This window comes from Phoca vitulina, unplaced genomic scaffold (assembly GCF_004348235.1).
Source record: "Phoca vitulina isolate PV1807 unplaced genomic scaffold, GSC_HSeal_1.0 scaffold8, whole genome shotgun sequence".
NCBI classification, from domain to species: Eukaryota; Metazoa; Chordata; class Mammalia; order Carnivora; family Phocidae; genus Phoca; species Phoca vitulina.
In genome coordinates this window covers 32,144,045-32,169,390 of record NW_022589711.1, presented here as the reverse complement: position 1 = coordinate 32,169,390, position 25,346 = coordinate 32,144,045, and the positions used below count along the sequence as shown (strand labels likewise).

The window sequence follows — 25,346 nt, the reverse complement described above, 5'->3', positions numbered from 1 at the left end:
CACCACTTGCTGCTTTGGGGCCTGAACTGGCGGAGTGGATGGCAGAGCTATGACGGGAACCATGTGGCCCGCAAAGTCTATTTCCTACATGCCCTTTAAAGAAAAAGTTTGCTGACAGAGGTCATCAGGTTTTCTACCACATATTCTTTTGTTGTTTTGTTCTTCAACCCTTTAGAAATGTAAAAACCGTCATTAGCTCACTGGCTCTCTTATATAGGCCACAGGCAGGAGTTGGCCCACAGGCTCTACTTTGCCAACCTTGCTCTAATCAAATGATCCTTTCGAAGCAAAAATCAAATCACAACACTTCCCATTAAAATCTACAAAGTCCTCCCATTACACTTAAAGTTCAAATGTCTTAGCATGGCCTGGACAGCCCTTGGGATCCAACACTGCTTACCTCTCTAACTCCATCTCGTACCACGCGCTCAATCGGACTACCTTAGCTCTGTCCACTTTTGCCTCTGGCAGGACCTCAGACCTGCCAAGTGTGCTCCTGCCTAGGGCCTTTGCACTCATCATTTGTCTGCCAAGAGTACTTGTGTACAGATGTCTGGATTTGCTCTTCTGGTTCAGGTCAGAGGGTTTTACTTGACTTTCTCACTAAAATAGCTCCCAATTGGTCCCCCAGTCAATCTCTATTTCTTTACTTTGTATGATTTCTTCAGGACACTTATGTGGAACTAAATTGTTTATTTTTTGCTTACTTGACTATTGTCTTTCTACTCCATTAGAAAGTAATCACTCTGAGGACAGGCACTTCGTATATGCGGCTCATGACTACACTGCCCGCTCCTACAGGTGCCCAGCACCTACTAGGTATTTAATAAATATTTGTTGGAATGGACGATTGACTAGTTATATGTAGTGAATCTTCTTTCCCCTTGTCAACTGATTAGGTTCCTGGAATAAGACTTTACCTCACCCCGTTATTGAAAATACCGTGTCCTGGTGTTTTCTTTCATTTGCTGTTCATGTCTATCTCCAACAACCAATGGGTACCTTTTCCATCCTCGAAGAGGAATGTGTGTTTCCTCAGGCTACAGATGTAACTTTCAAGACCAAACTTTTTGACAACCATTTTGGGAAGTTGGTTTATTTCCAGAAGCCCAAGCCTGATAATAAGAGATATGAAGCTCACTTTGAGCTTGTCCATTATGCAGGAGCGGTAAGTTATCTCTAGACCCTCAGCCCTGAATTCTCCTGACTCTATTTCAAATGCATTCAGTCAAAGTCCCTAGATGATATATAAGTAAAGTTTAGCTTAAATAAAGAGATGAACAAAAAAAATCTCAGTTCCAGAAAAAAAGTTGGCATAGCCTTTTAGCACTTAGAAATGCAATACCCATCCTATAATAGTATTCCATGTGCACAGAGGTTAGAAATCTCAAAATAGACTCTGTCATCCCAACTCAAAGTAAGTCAGCTTCAGAAAGTCATGGAGATCATCAAAGTCATGGGTTTTTCCATATTTGTCCTTCCTTTTAACTTAACATTGTGTGAATGAGTGATTTCAACTGATCTTTTTTTTTGAAGTTTTTTTTTTTTTTTTTAATTCTCTCATAAAGAAATAGTCTCTGTGAAGTAATGGCCTCCAAACTATGGCTGACAAAGGTTTCTAATGACTCTCCATGCCTCTCCTCATTTCCCCACGGGTGTGTGTTTTGCCCCTTTTTTTCTGCTTTTCTGCTTCTAGTCAGTGATTCCGGATGAAACAGAAAGAGAATTGATAAAGGATAAAATAACACTTCATCCTAAAAATGACCTGCCAACTGTACATAGATATGCTTGTAATGGTCTTCTTTCATATCTTTGAATATTAATTGTAATGATATTTACAGTAAAATATCATTATAATTGCTAATTTTTTTGAATGTTCAGTGTGTGTCAGAGACAATTAGATTATTTCATCTATTCTTGCCAACGAGGGAGAGCTGATGTGAATTGTTTCTACTGGAAATACCATTTAATTCTTTCTCCCTCTCCTTCCCTAGCTATCCCTCTCCCTTCCCTCCCCTTCTCTTCCTTTCCACAATGTAAAATGGTAAAGTCTGAAAATCTCTTCGGGTTATACAATGGACTCCTGGAGTATTATTCAGTGCTGTTACCTCAAACCAATTTAAAGTTAAAGGACCCATACAATTTATGATTTTTTTAAAGTAATTCACAATTTGCTATGTTAATTTATGCATTCTCTTCTTTTGTTACCTGAACTGCATGCCTTTCTAAAGGTGCCTTATAACATTAGTGGCTGGCTTGAAAAGAACAAAGACCTTCTTAAGGAAACAGTAGGGGCTGTATTGCAGAGGTCATTGAACAGACTCCTGGCAAACCTTTTTGAAAATCACATCAGTACTGACAGTGGTGAGTTGAATAGTCTTGCCTAATTTTTTAGCCTCAGAATGGAACCCATGGCTGCCTCAGCACTTACAAAAACCCTTGCCTCTTTCCTGTGATATCTGTGTCTGCTCCCTGTGGTCTGAGTCATCCCCTCTTATTAGCCTTCTGTCCCCGGGCTGGCGATTCTTCAGGGAAATGGTGCTCTAAGACAGATGTATTTCAAGGAGCCTGCTCTGGTCTGCTTTTAGCTTCTACTCAACCCCGCTGCAAAGAGGGAGCAACAAACCATATTTTGATAAATGATTTTGGGGCAATAACAATTCTCTTTAATCTATACTCCCCAAGTGTCTTGGATTTCTCCTTCACAGTGCTTTTGTGTTATAGTAACTTGGGGTTATGATAAGCTTCCTGAGGGCAGCGATTATGCCTGATTTTTTAAATTGTAGCCTCAAGCATGTAGCAAATACCTGTTTCGCAGGCCCTCCATACATATTTATTGACCAACAAATAACTAATCTTGTTTAGTAGTTTGTAATTTACGAAGCACTTCTAGCTATATTATCTTACTCAGTCCCTGCCATGACCCTTTCAGATACAGATAGAGGGAAATGTCTTCTTATCTTACAGGTGCAAATACGGAAGAGTTAAGGAGCATCCCCAATTTCACAAATCTACTGTTAAAAGATAAACCGAAGCATGTTAAAAATTTTAAGCATTTATATGAGCAAAAATTGATTCAAACGGGGCAGTGTCAAGCCCTCAGTGTTTAAGACTGCTCCACTGACAGAAGCTCAGGGAGATACTTTATAGAGAAAAGATGGAAGCCAAGTAAGGAAGTTATTGATTGGTTGTAGTTTAAAGCCTGCTTGACTGTGATTGGTTGTCCTTCGTGTTTTGATTTTATAACCCTGGGATATTTACATGCTTACATTTTGGCTTGCTCTTATAGGCCACTATGGAATTAGAGCCACATCAGTCTAATGGCCTCCTTGTTTAATTAATTTAACAGTAGTAAATGCAAAAGCAAGGTAGGAAGCAGGACTTCTGCTTCCTGTCCTGGTGCCTATACCACTCTCACTGTCTTCCAGAAACAAAACAGAGAGGTGTGCAGGCCACATGTATTTAGGACATAATTCAGATTTCTGCACCATGATACAAAGGATTGGAAGAGACTGAGCCCATGTGGCTAGCATCAGCCTCACAACGGGACTAATGCTAGCTACAGAGGGAAACTCTCCATGATTCATAACAAAAGTCACAGACTGGCAGCCTCGGAGCAGAACCTGGCCTTCAGACATGTTTCATTTGGTCCACACGGGTTTAAAAAAAATCAGAAGTTTCCACATACATTTTTGGATTTCCTTTTTCTTTCAAAAAGTGGAAAATGTGGGAAAATAGAAAATCTGGCCAGCCTGGGTTCAGATACCTTTGTGACAATGGGGCGAGGTATACCAGCTCTTCTTTAAGGGGTGTGTACTCTCATTTCCTAACCTCCTCCCCGTCCTGTGATCTCACGCCCAGCTTTAAGTTAACTCTTGGCCCAGGCAAGCTGATTTGGGACTCCTGATTGACGTGGTCAGGAAATGGAGAGAGAATTTGGTGCTTCCTGGGTTCATCAGCACCGATGACATAATTCAGGAGCAGGTCTGAAATCCTGTTGGCCTCCCTCAAGAGGAGGTTGAGAAATGAAGGCTATTGTATTTGGACCCTGATAATCTTCAGGCAGTGCATTTGCCTGATTCTAATGGCTTCTAAAGTGCCCCTTAGCAGTCGGTTAGATAGTGACTCCTAAGCTTACGGCTCCCAGATGGGTCATTCTCTGATCATAAGAGATCAGGCAGCAGTTCAAGCAGAGAGTCAGACAGGAAATCATCTTCGAACTCTTCAGGGTGTCTGCTGTGTCCTTTGGAAATAGAAAAGAATAACTGTCCAGAATGTCCTTTTTTGGTAATTTTTCAAGCACCCCCTGAAAATACTTGCCTCCACGCTTCTCACTCATCCAAACATTAAATTACCCATAATAACCATACTTTCTTCTGGGCAATCCAAGTACTTTAAACCGGAATTATAATTTCTTAAAAAAATTAATAATGGAAGGTAGTAGTATTCCCTTTCCATAGGTGGAGAAACTGAAATACTAAGAGGTCCAGTGATTGACTTGGAAGGCCTGAGGCATGTCAGTAGGACATTGGTGATTAAGCTTTAGGACATCTGCCCCAGCACAGGTGTTACTCAGGTGGAGAGAATATTTTGTGTTACAGGTTGACAGCTGGTCCATTTTTTCCTGGGAATTTCGCCATTGTTGTTGTACATCTTTGTGAGTTAGCACTACACAAATGTTTGTAAAACAATTTGGCTTAGCATGGACACTTTTGCTTCAAGAAAATGGAAATAGATGTTTTTTTATAAATTATGAAAGTGATGTGTGAGTGTTGTCAAAACACAGACAATATGGAAAAATAAAAAGAGAAACATAAAAGCTACCTGTCATTCTACGCAGAGTGATAGCAATTGTTAACACTTTGGCATATGCTCCTCCTAATATTTTTTATGTATATAGTCACTAATAATACAACTACACTGAGAAACACGTATATGTACTCAGGATCATAACACACAAACTTTTATAACATTACTTTTTCTCTTAAAATAACTCCTAGGAATCTTTCCATGTCAATTATATGGATCCTCCTCATCATTTTAAAAGGCCACAGTATTTCATTGTATACATACTCTTTCATAAGTTAACTAGTCGGTCTCCTATTGACAGACATTTGCTTTGATAACCTTAATTTTTGTTTAGTTTTTTTTTTTTTTTGCAGTGACTAAACAATGCTGCCCGAAGTATCTTTGCACAGTTGCCCGACTATTTCCTTAAGGAAGAGCACTAGAAATAGACATTTGTGTTGAGACAAATATTTTTAAAGCTTTTCGTAGATATCGCCATATTGCTTTTAGAACTTGACGAATTTATACTTTCATCAACAGGGTATGGTAATGTGACAAAAAAGAGCTTTTTAAATGCTTTTTTTCTTCTTTTTTTAGCTCTACAGTTTGGGGAGAAGAAACGCAAGAGAGGAGTTTCATTCCAAATGGTTGCATCTCTGCATAAAGTAATTTTTAATTGCATCTATTCATATATTAACTGCCTCACAATATGCATATGTTATTACTTATTTGAAATTTCACATCTTCAAATAAGGGAAACGTATCTGAAGTTAGCCAAGTTGGAAAAGTTGAAGTTTATCTTGATATTAATGGGCTTTAGTGGACACTGTTGGTGCCCCACCTAGATCCCCCCTATCAACCCAACACCCATCTTCTAGCTGATGAGAATGGTGGCTGATAACAACTCACAGGTCCCAGAATTGCCACTGGTCAAATGGGAAGCTAAACTATCTCCTTACTCACCCCTCCAGACTCTGACTCTTCTCTTGCCTCAAGGTGGGGACCAACTTATGGTGCAATTGGTACATTTGTGCTCAGAGCTCCTGCAGGGATCACATTCAGCTTTGAATCCATATCATTGCTTTTTTCTTCCCCCACCCTATCCTCCTTCTCAAGTAAATCCCTCAAATCAGAATCCCCAACTCAGATTCTGCTTCCAGAAAATCTGACCTTAGAAAAACTTTCCGTACAGAAAACTTGAGAAACAATTTATGTGTTCAATTTGTTTGATTGCCCAGCCATAAATTATTGCTACCAAATTCAAAACAGGTAGATATGATTCACAACAGAACTGCATCTGTCAGATAAATATTGACTTGCCATAGGAAAGAAATAATGTATGGTTTGGTAAGAGAAGAATGTTTAATTCATTATTTTATTGTTGATATGCATCTTGGCTTTATGATTAAGTTGATGGAGACAATTGTGAGGTAGATTGGTGTTTTTAATGATTTGCAAAGTGATTTTGTGTTTGTTATGGTCTCTATTTAAGGAAAACCTAAATAAATTGATGACTAAGCTGAAATCAACAGCACCTCATTTTGTGAGATGCCTAAATCCCAGTGTGAACAAAATGCCAGGTAAGAACTAGACTTCTTTGTAATCCACACTAGGAAATACATTTGATTCAAGCGATGTTGAATGTCTTTTTAAGAAAATTTACCAGTTCCTTTTATATAAGGGTAGATTTCAGATAGAAAAATGAAAGTAGGGCGCCTGGGTGGCTCAGTTGGTTGGGCAACTGCCTTCGGCTCAGGTCATGATCCTGGAGTCCCTGGATCGAGTCCCGCATCGGACTCCCTGCTCAGCGGGGAGTCTGCTTCTCCCTCTGACCCTCCCCCCTCTCATGTACTCGCTCTCTCTCATTCTCTCTCTCTCAAATAAATAAATAAAATCTATAAAAAAAAAAAAAAAAAAAAAAATGAAAGTAACTTAAAAGTGAGGTCTTCAGAACCTCAAGATTGCTTTTGAATTGAGATTCGAGTGGACACACAGAAGGAATTCACAAAACCAAGTCAACTGGGTAACATTAGAATGTTTGATATTACCATTTAAATTCCTCCTTGAATTTCATGCTAAAACCTGGTTGAGCTTCTATGCCATTGTCAACAAGGGCAAAGTATAATAAAAGGGATTAGATAATCGATGGAGGCATTAAGGTAGATGTTTCAGCATAAAGGAAATTATTTTGTCTGAATTATCTAAATTGACCATAAAAACAGTTCCTAAATCCATTTCTAATTTTTAAGAACTCCCTCTAGCCTTCCTTGCCAATACTAATATCTTCCCTCTCCCTAACAGCACCCATCTCTTTAGTTATATACTTCTGAGTGGTGGATAGTTTTTTTTTTTTAAGGTTTCTCCCCCCACCGCCCACAGCAGTTTTATTGAAATATAATTGGCATTCAGCACTACAATATAAATTTAAGGTATACAGCATAATGATTTGCCTTATATATATCGTGAAATGATTACCAAGTTTAGTTAACATCCATTATCTCACATTGATAAATTTTTTCCTTGTGATAAGAACTTAGGATTGACTCTCTTAACTTTATTATCTTGATGCTTAACTTTTCAAGTATACCATACAGCAGTGTTAATTATACTCATCATGTTGTATATTGCATCCCTACTACTTATTTATCTTATGACTGGAAGTCTGTGCCTTGCGACCACCTTGGTCCAATTCCCCCCCCCACCTCCTGTTTCTGATAACCTCAAATCCACAAATCTAATCTCTTTTTCTATGAGTTTGTTTGTTTTTATGTTCCACATATAAACAAGATCATACAGTATTTGTATTTCTCTGCCTGACTTATTTCACTTAACATAATGACTTCAAGGTCCATCCATGTTGTTGCATATGGTGGGACTTTCTCCTTTTTTATGGCTGAATAATATTCCATTGTGTATGTATGTATGTATGTATGTGTGTGGGGGGTGTGTGCGCACATGCACACATACATCTTCTTTATCCATTCTTCTGTCTCTTAAACGCTTAGGTTGTTTGCATGTCTTGGCTATTGTACTGGATAATTTTTTGATGAATAGATGGTGGTAGGTGGGTGGTAGTGAATTATTTTTTGTTTTTAATTGCCAAACCAAAGTTTTTACAGATATTAACTACATGGACTATTTTCCATACATCATGGGTTTGAAGATTCTCGGACTTCTTTTTGGAAGCCTCTGACCCTCCCCCCTCTCATGCTCTCTCTCTCTTTCATTACAGGCTTCTATAAAACTTGGTCAGAGGCTGTCAGCTTCAAAGTTGTGTAGATGATACACGCTTATGTCTTCAGAGCACTAATCACCCTTGGAATATATAGCTAGCCAGATGCTGCTGATTCTAATTTCTGAGGTTCTGTAGTATCTTGCATTTTTATTAACCTCCTGTAATTAGGACCCTACTCTTGACAGCCTGTGACCTATTTTGGGAAAGTGTGATACTAAACAATGATGCTGCAGTTTGGGTTTTTGCAACACAAACACTTCATGTTCATTGACGCTGTATGTTTTTGCCTCATTGTTTCTTATCAGCTGGGTTTCTGAATGCATCTAGGGACACTGCTTCCATTTGGCAAGAAATCTAATTAGCTGCCTCTATTTTGGAGCAATTCTGTTACCTATTAGAGTTGTCTCCCATCGAGTCAGCTCTGATTTCAGCAGTTGATTTTTTTTTTTAAGTCATAAGACAAAGTCCTAAGAAAAGTTGCATGATCTAATCAAGACAGTTTTTCATATGTACTTAAAGGGAATGAGCATCTTTGATCTTTTGGGGTCATAGAGTTCCACTTGTTCTCCTTCTTACAGATCATCTGTTTCTGTCTATGAAAGGGATTGGAGTACAGGAATATGGATATATGGCTTACAGTTTATTTCTGTGACCCTGGACATAAGCAGAGATTCATCTCATTTCCATTTTTCTTATAATACTCTCGTAGGGCTTTTGTGTTAGGAGGAACGCTACTTGGCTTCTTCCAGAAGATTTGCTGAAAGCCAGACACAGTGGCTCCTTCAAAGGTTTTTCAAAGGCTTTTCTCAGAGATTGCAGCTGCAGCTCTAGTAGGGCTTCATCTGATAAACGAGGAGGTGATAGGATGATGCTTATGCTATAGGACAAAACTTAGGTGCTGTCAAGATAATAAGGAGAGAATGTAGGCTGGGATGTGACCAAGTCCTTTGTAAGGCAAAAGAGTAAACAGAATTTTGTGGCTGTGCTCATCTTCTCCTTTCTTGGTATTCTCGCATTCTTGTAATCCCTTCCCCTTTCTACTTGGAGGTGGCAGTTCCCTTTTGTGTTCTTATACCACTCACTAGCTGGTTTTCAGCCAGAGAAAAGATGTAATACCAGCTATTTATAATCCTAGCAAAAATGTATTCTTTTTCATCTTCTAGGTGTATTTGCTTATAAAACTTGACAAACCATGAATTAAAGGGTTCATTCTGTGTTAAAGGAATTTCAGGCAAATCCTATTTGGAGACTTGCATGATAGGATGGGTACTGTGAATGCCATCAGGCTGGGAGTGAGTGAACTCCTATTACCTATTACATTAGAGAACACCAAATTCAAACTTTTTTTTAAATCACAAGATGCACCAATTAGGACAAGATCTTGGGTAGTAGTTCTTTAGGACACAGACTGAGAGCGACCCTTTCTCTTCAGGTGTATTGGACCCTTACTTGCTTCTTTTTTTTTTTTTTTTTTAAAGATTTTATTTATTTATTTGACAGAGAGAGAGGTAGCGAGAGCAGGAACACAAGCAGGGGGAGTGGGAGAGGGAGAAGCAGGCCTCCCGCCGAGCAGGGAGCCCGATGTGGGACTCGATCCCAGGACCCTGGGATCATGACCTGAGCCGAAGGCAGACGCTTAACGACTGAGCCACCCAGGCGCTCACCCTTACTTGCTTCTGCAGCAACTACGTTGTAATGGTGTCTTAGAAGGAACCAGGCTATGCTGTGAAGGTTTTCCGAACCAACTGCTGTATGCTGATTTTAAACAAAGGTAAAAAAAATACATCCCGGGATCTGAGGAGCCCAAGGCAGCCCATTCGGTTTTCCTCTCTTTCTGAGTATTTAGGCATGCATTGTTTGTTTGGTTGATGTCCTCCAGACTACAGATCGATGTGTTTTGGTGGTGGTGAGATATATGATGACAGAGTTCCATTATTACTTCCCCTTAAATCCAACATCCATGTAGCTGTAATATCCTTAAATCTCTATTAACGGATAATAGACCCACATATAGAAGAAATATATACAGAAGAAAGACATGGAGGCCGAATTGAATTTCTGAAATGTTGTATGTACTTAATCGTAGCTGCCTTCCAAGCAGGCTGTTGCTGTACTAGCAAGCCTGTGATAGAAAGGAAGCCAGCAGGGTGTGTGGCAGGAGGCAGGAGAGGTATTTCTGCTTTCTATTTTCTGAAGTCCAAAAGTATAAATTATAGGTCATCAAGCAAATTTGAGCAAAGTATGGTAGTGAAGAAATAGTATCTGCCTTGGGATTAAGAGGCATATTTCTAGTTCTCCGCCAGCTCACCATCAGGGTGAAGAAATCTTGGACGTTCAGTTATCTTATCTGTACGATAGAGATACTTAAGCCTGCCTCTTTCCCTCCCCTTGCTTCCCAATCTCTCCTTCCCTCCCTAATTGAGCAGAGGATCAAATGATGTTGTCTCTGAAGTACTATGAAAAGTACAAACTATATGCCAAAGTAAGGGATTACTGCTTGTATCCTCATTATTATTGCCAAGAGTTTTGTGAAAATCGAACATATTGATAGGGGAGGTACCAGTCTGTACCTCCTTTACCTCACTTGTTCAAATTATTCTTTATTTGAATCATATGACCTCTCTGACCCCAGGATTTATTCTTTATCTATTTTAAATTAGGTACTACATTCTGAACCCAAGGGCATTTCCAAAGAGTAAGTTTGTAAGCAGCAGAAAAGCGGCTGAGGAATTACTTGGCTCATTGGAGATAGACCATATCCAGTACCACTTTGGAATCACTAAGGTAACCAGAAAACTAGGAAGAATGCATTTGGAGAAGAGTGGGAGGAAAGAGTGTGTATCTTAAAATACCCATGAAAGTGCAATGATAAGGCATTCTACAGTTCTTGTGACCACAAATAACACATACAGAGCTCAGTTGAAAGTGGAGACTTCAACGCTATTTGAGAGAAAACTCAATGCTTCTTAAACCTCAGTCCTGACTACATTTACATTTTTATAATTATTCATCTAAGTAAGTTTGTGCCAAGATATAAAATATTGAATCAACCTTAGTGTGCTAAAAAAAGTGCATAGACATCAGAGCTAGAAAAAGGTAAATCAACTTACTGGAATGAACTGCTTATCTGTGTGTAAACGGATTCATCCACAAGTACTCTTTTAGGGAATTAATTCTAGAAGACTGTATGAATAATTAAAAGTGTTAAGGTCAACCCCACTATCCAAAAAATTAATCCACAGTGAAGTTCCTTAAATGTGGTTTGCTAAATTCTGCTTTGTCTTAGATGATTTTGATATGATCCACATATTATGGGAAACTTCTACTAGATTTGGTTTGATTTGATAGTCAACATCAGGTTGTTCCTAATTGACATCCATAGAAGGACCAAATTATTAGAAAGAGAATTGGAGGGCCTAGGGTGAAAAGCTCACAGAAAAAGGAACTCCACAGGACATGATTATAAAATGTTATTTGACTCCCACATTTTGAGTACCTGAGAATCTGTTTCTGGTGTTTGTTGTTTCTGCTGATTTCCTCTACTGGTCCCTTGTTTCCCTATGGGCTTAGTTATTTTTGCTGTATACTACTGATCTAGACTAGGACTAGCATAAGGCAAGAGAGCCTCCTAAGGCACAAAGTTTAAGAAGGTACTCATTATCAGGGTTATGTAAGTACTGACTTATACAACCCTGAAAGTGAGTGCTTCCTTAAAATTTGTGTGTGACCCCTCACTCACCTCGTCTTGGCCATTACTAATAATTCTTCAAAAAGTATTTGTGTGAATTCTTTATTGCCTAAGACAAAGTCACTTTCTCTAGAGAAGAGATCAGCAAACTTTGGCCTAAGGGCCATTTCCATGGCCTATTTTTAATATGGCCCATTAGTTAAAAATGGCTTGACATTTTAAAATGGTTGTTTTTTAAAAAGAAGGGGGAAAAGGAAGAGGAGAAGAGGGAGGAGGAAGAAGAGGAGGAGGAGATGAAGAAGATTCTGTAGATCTATGAAAATTCTATGTGATCTGTAAAGCCCAAAAATATTTTCTATCTGGTCTTTTACAGAAAAGTTTGCAGGGGCACCTGGGTGGCTCAGTCAGTTGAGCATCTGCCTTCGGCTTGGTTCATGATGCCTCGGCGGGAAGCCTGCTTCTCCCTCTCCTGCTCCCCCTGCTTGTGTTCCCTCTCTCGCTGTGTCTCTCTCTGTCAAATAAATAAATAAAATCTTTAAAAAAAAAAAAGAAAAGAAAAGTTTGCAGACCCCTGTCTGGCACTTCAGAGCACTGCCTGGCTGGGTCTGAAAATTTAAACCAGGTTCCCTCGACAACCTATAGACTATTAACAGATAAGGAGAACAGTCTATGCTCTTAAGGAACCAAAATAACCACAGGATTAAATAAAATATTTTTGCAAACTTTAGATTTCTAAAACCAAACTTTCTAGAGTGTACATTTTGCACATTGAGTAAAACTTAACAAGAAAGACAACCAACCAATGAATACACCAGCTGTTCATACAGTCATTCAGGAGACATGTAATGAATACCCATTATGAGTGGAACTAGCATCTGACTTATTTCTTTTCGGTGTTTTTAAAAGCTGGCGTTCTGGAACAACTGGAAGCAATGAGAGATGAGAGACTATCTAAAGTCTTCACATTGTTCCAAGCCAGAGTACGGGGCAAACTGATGCGAATCAAGTTCCAGAGGATTCTGGAAGAGAGGTATGATATGCCTACCCTACACCCCCACTGCCAAAGGAGCGGTGTACCTGAATCAATGCGACCTTAGCTCACTATCTTGTAATAGGTCAGCATAAAGGGCTGCCACCTCTGCTTAGGCTGGGACTTCACTGAAAATTTTTAAATCCTGGAACACCAAACAGAGCACCAAGGGCTTTTATTGCTTTATATAACCAAGTATAGCATAATTCAGATATTTCTTGTATTGTTTCTGGGCTTCCCTTTGGAGGAACTCTTTATAGTCAGGGAAGACTGGATCTCCGAGGGTGGCATGACTCTACAATTCCTAACAGGAGCAGACCTGGAAAGGTTTGCATGCATCCCATAGCCAACTCTAGGGAAATTTGCTGCAGAGTGAGGAGGTGTTCCGACCACTTTACAACCTCCCCTGGGTCAGAAACTGTGACTCTTAGTGATATGTAGTCCTAACTCTCTTATTTCATTTCAGGCAGGTTCACTAGGGACATTTATCACCACATTTGGACACGAAGGTGTAGGTTTTGTCTATTCTTTAAGAGAATTGTGGAAAACGAGCTAGCAAAATCTCCAAACAAAGGGATCGTGAGCAAGAGATTCTGCAGTTTTTGTTTTTACTTTTTCTATGGTGTAGTTTACCTTCTGGAGAGAGGTCCACAGATCTTGGTGCAACTTGTTTAATTGACTATCTGTTAATTCCTTCTGTTTTTCCGAAGAAGAAAAAGATCATTACATGGTGATATCAAAGGTATTAGAGAGACCTTTCCTAAAGAATCTTCTGTGACTCACATCATGCTCAGTAAGATATGGGAATTGATGGGAGTTTGGGGATCAGAAGACATGTCTTCTAGGACTAGTTATGTAAATGTGGGTAAAACTCTTAATTTCTATATAGTTCGCTTCCTTCATCTGTGAAATGAGGCCTTTTTAAAAAATTTTATTTATTCATTTAAGAGAGAGAGACAGAGAGCACAAGCAGAGGGAGAGGCAGAGGGAGAGGGAGAAGCAGGGAGCCTGACACGGGGCTTAATCCCAGTACCTGGAGATCATGACTTGAGCTGAAGGCAGACTCTTAACCAACTGTGCCACCCAGGTGCCCCATGTAAAATAAGGTCTTTACTATCCATTCCTTCTAAATCATAGGATGGCTTTAAACAATTTTTTTTAATTTTTAAATTTTTTAAAGATTTTTATTTATTTATTTCAGACAGAGAGAGAGAGAGAGCACGAGCATGTGCCCGAGCAGGGGGAGGGGGCGTGGGGGGATGGGGCAGAGGGAGAAGCAGGCTCCTGGCTGAGCAGGGAGCCCGATGCAGGGCTTGATACGAGGACCCTGGGATCATGACCTGAGCTGAAGGCAGGTGCTTAACCGACTGAGCCACCCAGGCACCCCGGCTTTAAGCAATTATTATAAAATATTTCAAACACACAAAAAATACAGAAAATATTCTAATGCACACTCATGGAGCTTATCATCAAAGTCTAGCAGTTCCTAACATTTTCTCTATAATCACTCATAATTTAAAAACATTTACAAAATTGAAGCCCCTTGTGTATTTCTCCTTGATCCAGATCCTGAATTTGTGTTATCATTTCATGTTTCATTCATGTTTCATATACAAAACATATAAAGGTATGTTTTCATACCTTTAACATATTTTTCTGTAGTTGCTCACAACATTAAAAAAAATAAATTAACAGATACAATTAAAGCCCCTTGTCTATTTCTGCCTTGATCTGAATCCTATGGAGATAGGCAGATATCCTTAAAAGGTTACATGAATTTGCCTGTTTTCAGTCTTCACATAAATAATATTCTGTATATATTATCCTGAAATTTGTTCTTTATATTCAGTACTATTTTTGAAATTTATTAATGTTGATAAATCTAGTGCTAGATTATGGATTTTAACCGCTATATAGTATTCCATTGTACAAATACACCATGATTTATTTATCCATTTTCTAACTCAAGTAAATTTAACTCATTTATAATTTTTTGCTATTTGGAACAGCTCTGTAGTGTCATTTTTGTAAATGTCTGCTCCTGCACATATGCAGGAGTTTCTTGAGGGCAGTGTTACTTAAAATGCTGGTTCATGCTCTGAGAGTTTGTGGGTAACAGCTGGTGAGGCCCGCACTTTCAGTAGCTTTTCTCTAGGGTATGAATTAGTAGATTTTGGCCTACACACCACTTCATGAGATATTGCTAAAATGCTTTCCAATTTACTCTTCACCAGAAGTGTCTAAAAGTCCCATTGCTCTATATTGTTGCCAACTTGTGGTATTTTGGACTTCAAAAACTTTTGCCAAACTTTGTCATGTTTCTGACTTTGGGGAAAGCTAGCATTTCCCATTTAAGAAGATGTTGACTGTAGATTTTTCTTTTTGTAGGTATGATATATTGTGTGGAGGACATTTATTCTATTTTATCAGGAAAATGGTTAAATTCTTTTTCTGCATCTGGTGAAATAATTGCATAGTTTTTTCCCATTGACCTATAAGTGTATTGAATTATATTAATAGATTTTTTAAAATGTTAAACCCACTTTTTTTTTGAAATATCTTTTTCATACAATGACGGATTTGGTTATAGTATTATCATGAGGATTTTTGCAACATTGTTCATGAGTAAGTTTGGTAATTTTTTTTCTCCTACTACATTATCTGACTTTGGATCAAGATGACCTCAACATTATAAAACAAGTGGGGAATGTTTCCTGTTTTCAAAACATGAAACAATTTATTTTGATTATCTGTTCCTTGAATGGTTAGTAAAATTTGCCTGTAAAACCACGTAAATCTGGTGATGGGGTTTTTTGATAGATTTTACAATTTTGATTCCATTTATTTAACAGTTGCAGGCCTATTGAGATTTTCCTTTCTTCTGGAATCAGTTTAGATGAGTTTCTTTAAAAAAATTGTACATTTCTTTTAAATTTTCCAATTTGCTAGATTGTGATTTTTAATCTCTATCATAGCTATAATTATATTTCTAAAGCATAATCCTGGATTATTATATTCTTAAAATATTATTTCTAGTATTGTTTATTTCTGCCTTCTCTCCTTTTCCTTGATCATTTATGTCAGACATTTATTTAGACTATCTAATAAATCACCTTTTTCTCATTTTGTATTTTATTCTAATTTATTAGTTTCTGATCCCTTCTTTATTCTTTCCTTCCTTCCACTTGCTTTGGACTTATTATTAATTCACAATTTTTTTCAATGTGTCTAATCAGCTGCTTAATTCTCCTACTGAGTGTTTGATTTAAATGACTATATTTTCCAGTATTAGATATTTTATTTGGTCCTCTTTCAAATCTTTCTGCCCTTTTATCATAATGGCTTATTTCTTTCTTGTTTTTTCAAGTCTTTCCTCTATGCCTTTAAGAATTTTTAACAATTATTTTATGGTCTCCACCAGATTGTTCAATTGTTTGAAATTCTTGGGTGGTTAATCAAACTTTTTATTATAGTTGCTCACCCTCACTGATGGTTGATTTTTTTTCTATATGTGTTTTGTAATTTTGAAGCTTAAGCTCATCTTAAAGGAACTTTAATAGAATCTCTGATGCTTGATTTTAGGGTATTTACTTCAGTGCACATTTGCATTTTCCTTTCCCAAAAGCCCAAAGGGTATTTATTACTAGCGTAAAAAATGATGGTGCTGAATTTTTACATACATCTGCACTGATCAGATAGTATAATTTAAACCTCACACATTCCAGTGGTGCTGGTCCATGATAAAAAAAACCTCCTGGAGTAGAATTTTTTCTTTACCCTGAGCCCAGAACAAATCAGATGTATTTCTCTTTGACATCACTTTGTGCCGGTGGTGAATTTTTTAATTTTTATTTTCATGAAGGGTGATGTTCTTTGAAAGTCTCAGCCTGTCTCTTTATCCATGTGGATATAAACATACAAATCCCTACAATACCAAGACTAGATCCCTCCTTCCATGAAGATGGCCAAGCTATACACACATTGATTTTTCGTTAAGGTTTTCTGCTCCCTCTTTCTTTCTTACCCTCTTTCAGGCTCAGTTCTCATTGAAAGGATGTGTGCAGTGGGAATATCTTGGGGGCATCTGGCCCACAATACTGCTAGCCCCAGAAATCCCTCATAGGGCTTTTGCCAGAATCAAGTGAGAGCCCAGATGTAGAAGCGCTTTGAAGACTAATAAGAAATTTTAATGACTCCTCAAAAGATATGCTTCTTAAGGATCTTAATTGGGAAAATGGCTCTCCTATTGTCTGGGTTAATTTGTTTGTCTTTATTCTCTCTTGATTTAGGGATGCACTTCTTTTGATCCAGCGGAACCTAAGAGTTTTCATGGCTGTGAAGACCTGGCCCTGGATGAGGCTCTTCTTCAAGATCAAGCCTCTTGTTAAATCTGCTGGAATGGGAAAGGAGATAGCTGCTCTGAAGGAGGAGTGTGTGCAACTGCAAAAAACCTTGGAGAAATCGGAGTCTCGGAAGAACTGAAAGCAAAGCAGTTCTCCTTCATTAGGGAAAAGAATGACCTGCTTCTTCAGCTGCAGGCTGTGAGTGGCCCCACCATTTGTTCTTCACATCAAGTTTTTAATTAGAGTCCCTTGTTTTGCAGGCAGTGTTCACTCGAGAAAAATGAGGCATGTGCTTTTCAAATACTATAGCATTTCACCAAACACAATGGAAACACTTAAGGAGACACCCTGTTTCATAGTGAAGTGATTTCATTGGCAGGATGTCTTTGAAAAGGGAACAAACTCTTAGATGGGTTTTAACTATATAAAAGCACCACAATCTATCATGGGAGCCAAGAAGCTCTGAGTCTTAATTTAAATTTTGTGTGATCCATTAGCAAATCAAAAGACAGGATTTAGTAGATCCTGAGAAGAGCTTTACTGAAATCTTCAGGATTATTGCAGTATGCTTCTAGTTGTTTTCCTGATTTTGGTCTCTCTACTTCCCCTACCCTAGTCCAAATCAACTTCACTAATCAGTCCAATTCTTAAAAGAGCAGCTCTCAACATTGGCTTTGCCTCAAACTTATTGGTGAAGCATTAAAAAAATAAAAAGAAAGATGTGTAGACCCCACTGTCAGATATTTTGATTAAGCAGGCCCTACATGGGTTCAAATAATCTATATGGGTGATTCTGCTATCCAGTTAGGATTGAGAACCATTGGTCTTAAACAAACATCATGTTGCTTCCCTGATGAATAAGTTTCAGATCCTGCAATATGTGCATTATAGATTCCAGACTGGCCTTGGCATCCAAGCCTCCATCTCCAATCTGATACCGGTGTGCCATTACTCACTGCCTTTCACATTCCTCCTCTCTCATCACCAGGACTGCTCTTATCCCCAAACATCCAAAAGGCAGGGATAAGATTTTCTCCACTGTTATATTCTCCACCCCACTTAACCACAGTGCTAAGTTAAAAAATACTGGGTTCCAGTACAACTATATACAATTTATAATACAATTTATACAATACAATTATAGAACATTTTTTCCTGATTTTTGAACTTACCGAAAACAGAGAAAATTTAGTAATTTTAGACTGATCCAAGTTATTCTTTTATCTGGGGGTTATGCTATTCATCAGTGTTCCAAATGGCCATATTTTGCAGATGAATTTCACCCACGCCCATATTTTTCTTTCTTTTGTTTTTAAAAGATTTTATTTATTTATTTGACAGAGAGAGACACAGCGAGAATGGGAACACAAGCAGGGGGAGTGGGAGAGGGAGAAGCAGGCTTCCCGCTGAGCGCCGCCCCCCCCCCATGTCGGGCTTGATCCCAGGACCCTGGGGTCATGACCTGAACCGAAGGCAGATGCTTAACTGACTGAGCCACCCAGGTGCCCCCAGACCCATATTTCTGATACATAGTTAACATAATATTGGTTTCAGAATTTTAGTGTATTTCAGCCTCACTTGGGATACTTGTTAGAAATACAAATTCCTGAGCCCCACTCCAAACCTACTTTAAATTCATACTGTGAAAATCACCTTTTGTTTTTTTGTAATATCATGTTTTGTGTGGCTTGGGGGAGAGGCAGCTTTGGATGAGACCTGACCTCCCAGTTTTCATCATTCTTCCTGTCAACAGAGAGAGTGGCCAGTGCTACCTAGGCTGATATGGGAGATAGAGATGGACCCAACTCGTGCAGGGGATGGTAGGTAAAAGCCTGGGATACCTGATAAAGGATCAGCATGAGGAACAATGGAAACCCATGGAAGCCCATGGGGGCAAACCCAGGAAGGCTGAGATGAGTTTAAATTGTAACTGAGATTTTAAAAGTTGACAGAGCTACGACATTATTTTATTATTATTTATTTTTAAGGGACACAACTGAACACAGTAGGGATCAAAGAAACAAAGATTCTTTTCAAATCATTCACTTACTCAAAATACCAGCAGAACTGAGTGAACCCATTCTGATTAACGTTATTAACTGCTATCAGGGAAGGGATGTTCCTACTGTTAACCTGCCACACCATTGCTCAGCTGGCCCCCAAATCCTGCTGTCGTGTTTAATGAAGGGATCAATGATGGTCGATTGGACTGTCTTCTCCATTCAGTGACGGTGACCGGTCCAGTACACATACTGAATGGAATAGAGCAAATAAGCATTCTGCTTGTCAACCTGGTGTGAACTAAGATCAAATGTTCCCATTATTTCCTAAACATTGAAAGCTTCTCTGATTTGCATGGACCCTTCCTGCTTTGACGTTTTTGTTTGTTTTTAATTTATCCCTTTTCTTTTGGTCCTCGGTGATTTTGGAGATTTACTATTCTATGCCTTCCCCATCTGTGCCTTTTTGAGCCCCATTTGTTGGCAGATGTCCATTCTTAAGAGTTAGCCAGAAATCAATGGCCTAGAATTTTGCCATTTTCTTCTCTTTTTTCCTCAAATTTTTATTTAAATTCTAGTTAAGATATAGTGTACTATTGGCTTTAAGAGTAAGAATATAGTGGTGATTCATCACTTACATATAACACCCAGTGCTCAACACAACTAGTGCCCTCCTTAATACACATCACCCATCTAGCCCATCCCCACCCACCTCCTTCCAGCAACCCTCAGTTTGTTCTCATAGTTAAGAGTCTCTTATGGTTTGCTTTCCTCTCTCTTTTTTTCCTTCCTCTATGTTCATCTGTTTTGTTCCTTAAATTCCACATAGGAGTGAAATCATATGGTATTTGTCTTTTTCTGATTATTTCACTTAGCAGTATACTCTCTAGCTCCATCCATGTCATTGCAAATGGCAAGATTCCTTTTGATTGCTGAGTAGTATTCCATTATATATATATATTTACATTATATATACATATAATTATATATATATATATATATATATATATATACACACACCACATCTTCTTTTTCCATACACCACATCTTCTTTTTCCATTCATCAGTCGATGGACATTTGAGCCCGTTCCATAATTTGGCTATTGTTGATAATGCTGCTATAAACACCAGGGTACCTGTGCTCCTTCAAATCTATATTTTTGTATCCTTTGGGTAAATACCTAGTAGTGCAATTGCTGGATCGTAAGGTCGTTCTATTTTTAACTTTTTGGAGAAACTCCATGCTGTTTTTCAGAGTGGTCACACCAGTTTGCACTCCCAAACAACTTAAGCCAGGCAAATAGATAGTTAATAAATTGCTGGGGGTGAAGGGAGGAAAATCAGAGTAGGAGAGGAACCATGAGAGACTATGGACTCCAGGAAACAAACTGAGGGTTTCAGAGGGGAGGGGGGTGGAGGGATGGGGTAGCCCAGTGATAGGTATTAAGGACGGCATGTATTGCAATGAGCACAGGGTGTTATATGCAAATAATGAATCATGGAACACTACATCAGAAACTAATGTAGTGCTGTATGGTGACTAAAGTAATAAAAAATTGCTGGGGATGCCTGACTGGCTCAGTTGGTTGAGCGGCCAGCTCTTGATTTCAGTTCAGGTCATGATCTCAGGGTCCTAGGATAGAGCCCTGCATCTGGCTCCACGCTCAGTGGGGAGTCTGCTTGAAGATTCTTTCTCTGCCTCTCCCCCCACTTGCATACCCCCTTTACTCTCAAATAAATAAATAAATCTTTAAAAAATAATAAATTTCCCAGAGTGGCATATTGCAAAGGATGGATGATGAGGTCTAGAGATGGAAGATGGAGATGTATGTGAAGTTTTGTTGCAATGAGACCTATATTTATTAAGAACTTGCTCACAAAGAAGGGGTTTTATTTAGCCTCTAACACAAATTAGAGAGGTTCAAAGTTATAAAACATTTTTTATAGCAAAAAGGCAATTGACCTCTTCATTTTTTTATTTGACCCATAACATAGGAACAATGGGTCAATCAATGGAGACTTGGAGGTAGGATATTTGGAAGGATAAAAGGAAAGACTATTTTACACTTGTATAACTTGTGGAAGTTACCACTGGCAGAATCATTGAGGAAAAGATTTTCATTGGAAATAATAGTGAAATCTAGTTAGTAACTTGCAAGTAAAATTTATGAATTCTAAATTCAGCCTATAAATAAAAAATATACAATTCTACCTGTTGAAGATATATATATGTATGTTTATATAAAACAAGTGCATTAGGGCACTTATAATAATATTATAAATATTCTAGTGTCTGCGGGAACATTCCTTTCCTAAAAGACTGTATTCTGAGCAGGTATCAAACCTCAAACTCTATGCCCATGTGGATGCTTCCAGAAGCTGTGAGTTAAGCAGTACGCCACTGATTTTTGGAGGCACGTTAGCTCCTTTAGGCCACCAGGATCCTATTAAGTGCTTTAGAAGAGGTAATCTAATCTACTGAATGGCCTGAAAGATCAAAAGCACCTCCAAGCACAAAGCAACTCCTCTACTTCTCAACAATAGGATCAGGGAAGTGGGAATTTTATTTCATCTGCTGAGGAAAGGCAGGTGAAAGTGCTGGTCACAGGGCAGGCAATTATCTCTTTGCTATGTGTTAAGCAGCATTTTCGTCTAGCTGATAAATTTCCAGCTGTTGGCAACAATTTTCTCCTCATCATGGCAGGAGCAAGAGACCCTGGCAAATGTTGAAGAGCAGTGCGAGTCGCTGATTAAATCCAAGATCCAGCTGGAGGCCAGAGTCAAGGTGCTGTCTGCGTGGTTGGAGGAAGAAGAGGAGATAAATTCCGAGCTGACTGCCAGGGGGCAGAAGCTCGAAGATGAATGTTCTGAGTTGAAGAAAGAAATCGATGACCTGGAAACAATATTGGTGAAGTCACAGAAGGAGAAGCGTGCTACAGAGCACAAGGTACTTTTTTGATAATGTTAGGGAGGCCTGGGTGCCCGAATCCCACCCCCCATCGGGTTCCGGTACCAGACTTGCTCGGCTCAAATGAATGAACTCGGTAGCCTGCAACTTTACAGCAGTCCGAGTCGAAACCAGCATAAAATGAAGGGTCCGATGAACTGTACTGTCCCGATTCAAATTTCCAATTCAAATTTATGGAACCCCCCTTAATTTTCCAAAGGAAACATCTTCACTTGTTTCGATCTTATTATACCCGAAATCTAGTAGAAAGAACAGAATAGTTTCATCGGGCCTCTGAGTACCTTTTTTGGAAGGAGAGCGAGCATGATGCAGTTTACTGAAAGGTGATTTGGGATGACAAACCCAGCTCTGTCATTAATTATTTGAAGTTCGACCTTGAAGATGTCATGTTAATTCCAGTTACAGATTTTGACATTCCGTTCATTTCAGTGGAGGGTTTTAACTTGTGCCTCTGTGTACAGATTGAAACCAGCTGAGGTGTCTGTATCCAACCTCTGATAAACAACTGGTCTCTGGAATGACACTGTAGTTTTGGCAGACGATTAAATAGCAACTCTTGGGCCGTTGGTTCCCTTTCATAAAAAGCATGTGGGCCTGATACAGCCAGCTTCCATTTTTGCATGTTTGAACAGCTGGAACTCTTCTTTCATTGCCACGCTCAGGATCTGAGACACAACAAGATTGCTACGTGCCCCCTGAGTACTCAGAAAACTACCTTTTGTGGTGTTCTTGTTATATAATAATATGACGCTCTGAAACCTGGCCATCAAATAAGCTATCCTGATACCTGCTTTGCCAGAATACCCCATTCCCTAAGTCTGTGTGTGTGTGTGTAAGAAAGAGTGAATTTAGAGTTTTTAAAATATATTGGGAATTTAGCTAACTTTGGTTCTTTATGACATTGGATTCCTCTTGAGACTATACTTGAAACAGCCCTTAGCATTATGCCCACCCTCTCAGTGGAAACTCTAATGCTGCTCTCACTGTCTTCTTCCCACAGGTCAAGAACCTGACTGAGGAAGTGGAGTCTCTAAATGAGGATATGAGCAAACTTAACAGAGTGGCCAAGGTCGTGCAGGGGGCCCATCAGCAGACGCTGGACGACCTGCTCACAGAGGAGGACAAACTCAGCAGCCTGAGCAAAGCCAAGTTGAAATTGGAACGGCAAGTACATGAGGTAGGTGGTGTTGTGTCTCGCTAGTTAGCCGTCTGCATGTATACAAACCTCTGATTTTTACTTAATTTATCTCGACAGCTTGGGGAAAACTTAGTAGCATGGCTTGTATCTTTAATATTTAGAAACAGAGGTTTATTTCTTTTTTTTCTAAATATTTTATTTATTTATTTGACAGAGAGACACAGTGAGAGAGGGAACATAAGTAGGGGGAGAGGGAGAAGCAGGCTTCCTGCTGAGCAGGGAGCCCGATGCGGGGCTCGATCCCAGGACCCTGGGTTCATGACCTGAGCCGAAGGCAGACGTTTAACGACTGAGCCACCCAGGCATCCCTGGTTTGTTTGTTTCTTGATGTACACTGAACCATTTCTGTGTAAGAGAAGCCCCAGCATGTAATCTGTCAGTTTTTAAATGCAACCTTCACACAACCCGGGGCAGTGGGAGAAGAACATTGAGAGGAATTATAAAGGGTTATCCCTGTAAGTGACTGATTGTTTTTCCCCATAGCTCCCACAGAACCTGGTGTTTTGCCCGACAGATATGCTGGTTCTCTATTTGACACTAGTGTTGAAAGATTAGTTCAAAAGCCCTGTTGTGTCTCCAGTGGTGTGTTGAGGTTTATTTATAATTGAAAGGTATGTAAATCACAAGCTGTGTTCGACCTATGCTTTGGGAAAATACTTGTAGGATTCTAAAGCTGGTGTCCCTGTTCTGCCTCCAAACACCCCGTGAAATAAAGATGTTTCAAACCACTCTTCACGGTAGCTTCACCATTCTTCCTTCCCGCCCCCAGCTGCCAGAGCTGATGCGTTCACTCTCTTATTAGTTCCAAAAGCTTAGCCTTTATAAAATTGCTGACAAGGGTGGTGTGGTTTTTTATTTGAATTACTTGCTTCTTTTTCCTCATGTCTATCAGTTTCCTCTATTACCTGTTAGTTGTCTCAATTCTCTTCCTATTTCCACTGATTGTGTGTCTCACAAAGCCTCAATATGAGGATTTACTGTGTATGTGTGTGCTCGCACGTGCACTCTCTCGCTCGCTTGCTCGCTCGCTTGCTTGCTCTTTAGTGCGCTCTCTCTCTCACGCATGCACGCACACACACTCACTTGTTCTCTCCAGGAGTTCATCTACTTTCAGGTTTTTACACACTCCTTCCAGAAATTCTCCCTCCTCCTCCTGTTTGAATTTCATATATTTTGCTGGTTACAGGAAATAGCTTCTATTGCTGAAAAGTAAACATTTCAATATATCTGTGAACAAATAGCCATACTGTAACTGTTATCTAGCCTCCTGCTAAACCAACCTCAATATTGTTGACAGTGCTCAGTTGACCTGTTGAACTTTTGACAGTTCTGACCACCCCGGTGGGGAACCAGAATCCGACATAATGTTATGGACTAGAAAATAGGTGTGGAAGTCATGCCATGTGAGATGTGTATGAAAGGGTCTGTGATACTGAGTTGGGAGATTCAGGACAGCTGCCTCATATTCATAGATGATTGTGTGGAGATAGATTTGCTTGGTGTTGCTCTAGGGAGCTGAGCTTAGACTCATAGGAAGAATTTACAGAGAATGTTTTGGCTTCTTATGAAGAAGCACTCCTGAGTAAATGGACTTATCCACCCATGAAATGAGCTGCCGTATGACGAAGTGGGCTTCCCATCAGTGAGAAACAATCAAATAAAGGCTCCCTGGCTTTTATTATTGCTTCCTTTCTTAGGACAGAGCTCATACTCCTTAATCTCCAAAGTTGTCTTTCATCACTGTAATTTCTAGATTTTTTGTTGTCTTATCAATGCATGCAATATTTAAGATATCTACACAGCTGGGCATCATTTACATAATATGTGCTTGTATTTTTCTTTCTTTTTTCAGAAGGTAAGGGTTCATGAACACATCTAGTGAAGTATAAACTTTACCAATTTATTTGGCTAAATAATACCTCCTTTTGTCAGCTTGAAGGTCAGGAGAGGAAAGCAAGAATGAACTGTGAGAGGGAAAAGAGCAAACTGGAGGGCGATTTTAAGCTGCAGCGCGTGAGTATGGAGCACCTGGAGAGCGGCCAGGTACAACTGGTAGAGAAGCTGAGCAAGTAAGCCACCTTGCTGTTGACGCAACA

At 39.2% G+C, this 25,346-nt stretch overlaps 1 protein-coding gene across 1 annotated transcript in view; it reads left to right on the top strand.

The window, feature by feature from the left end:
• Positions 1-25,346, top strand: part of MYH15 (myosin heavy chain 15) — a 156,813-nt gene that overhangs the window by 56,961 nt on the left and 74,506 nt on the right. The window contains 12 exon segments of the mRNA XM_032406238.1: positions 990-1,168; positions 2,232-2,364; positions 5,386-5,453; positions 6,281-6,368; positions 9,680-9,794; positions 10,684-10,807; positions 12,584-12,741; positions 17,031-17,206; positions 17,209-17,282; positions 21,789-22,031; positions 23,053-23,241; positions 25,183-25,319. Of these exon segments, the coding sequence (XP_032262129.1) occupies positions 990-1,168; positions 2,232-2,364; positions 5,386-5,453; positions 6,281-6,368; positions 9,680-9,794; positions 10,684-10,807; positions 12,584-12,741; positions 17,031-17,206; positions 17,209-17,282; positions 21,789-22,031; positions 23,053-23,241; positions 25,183-25,319 (1,684 nt within the window).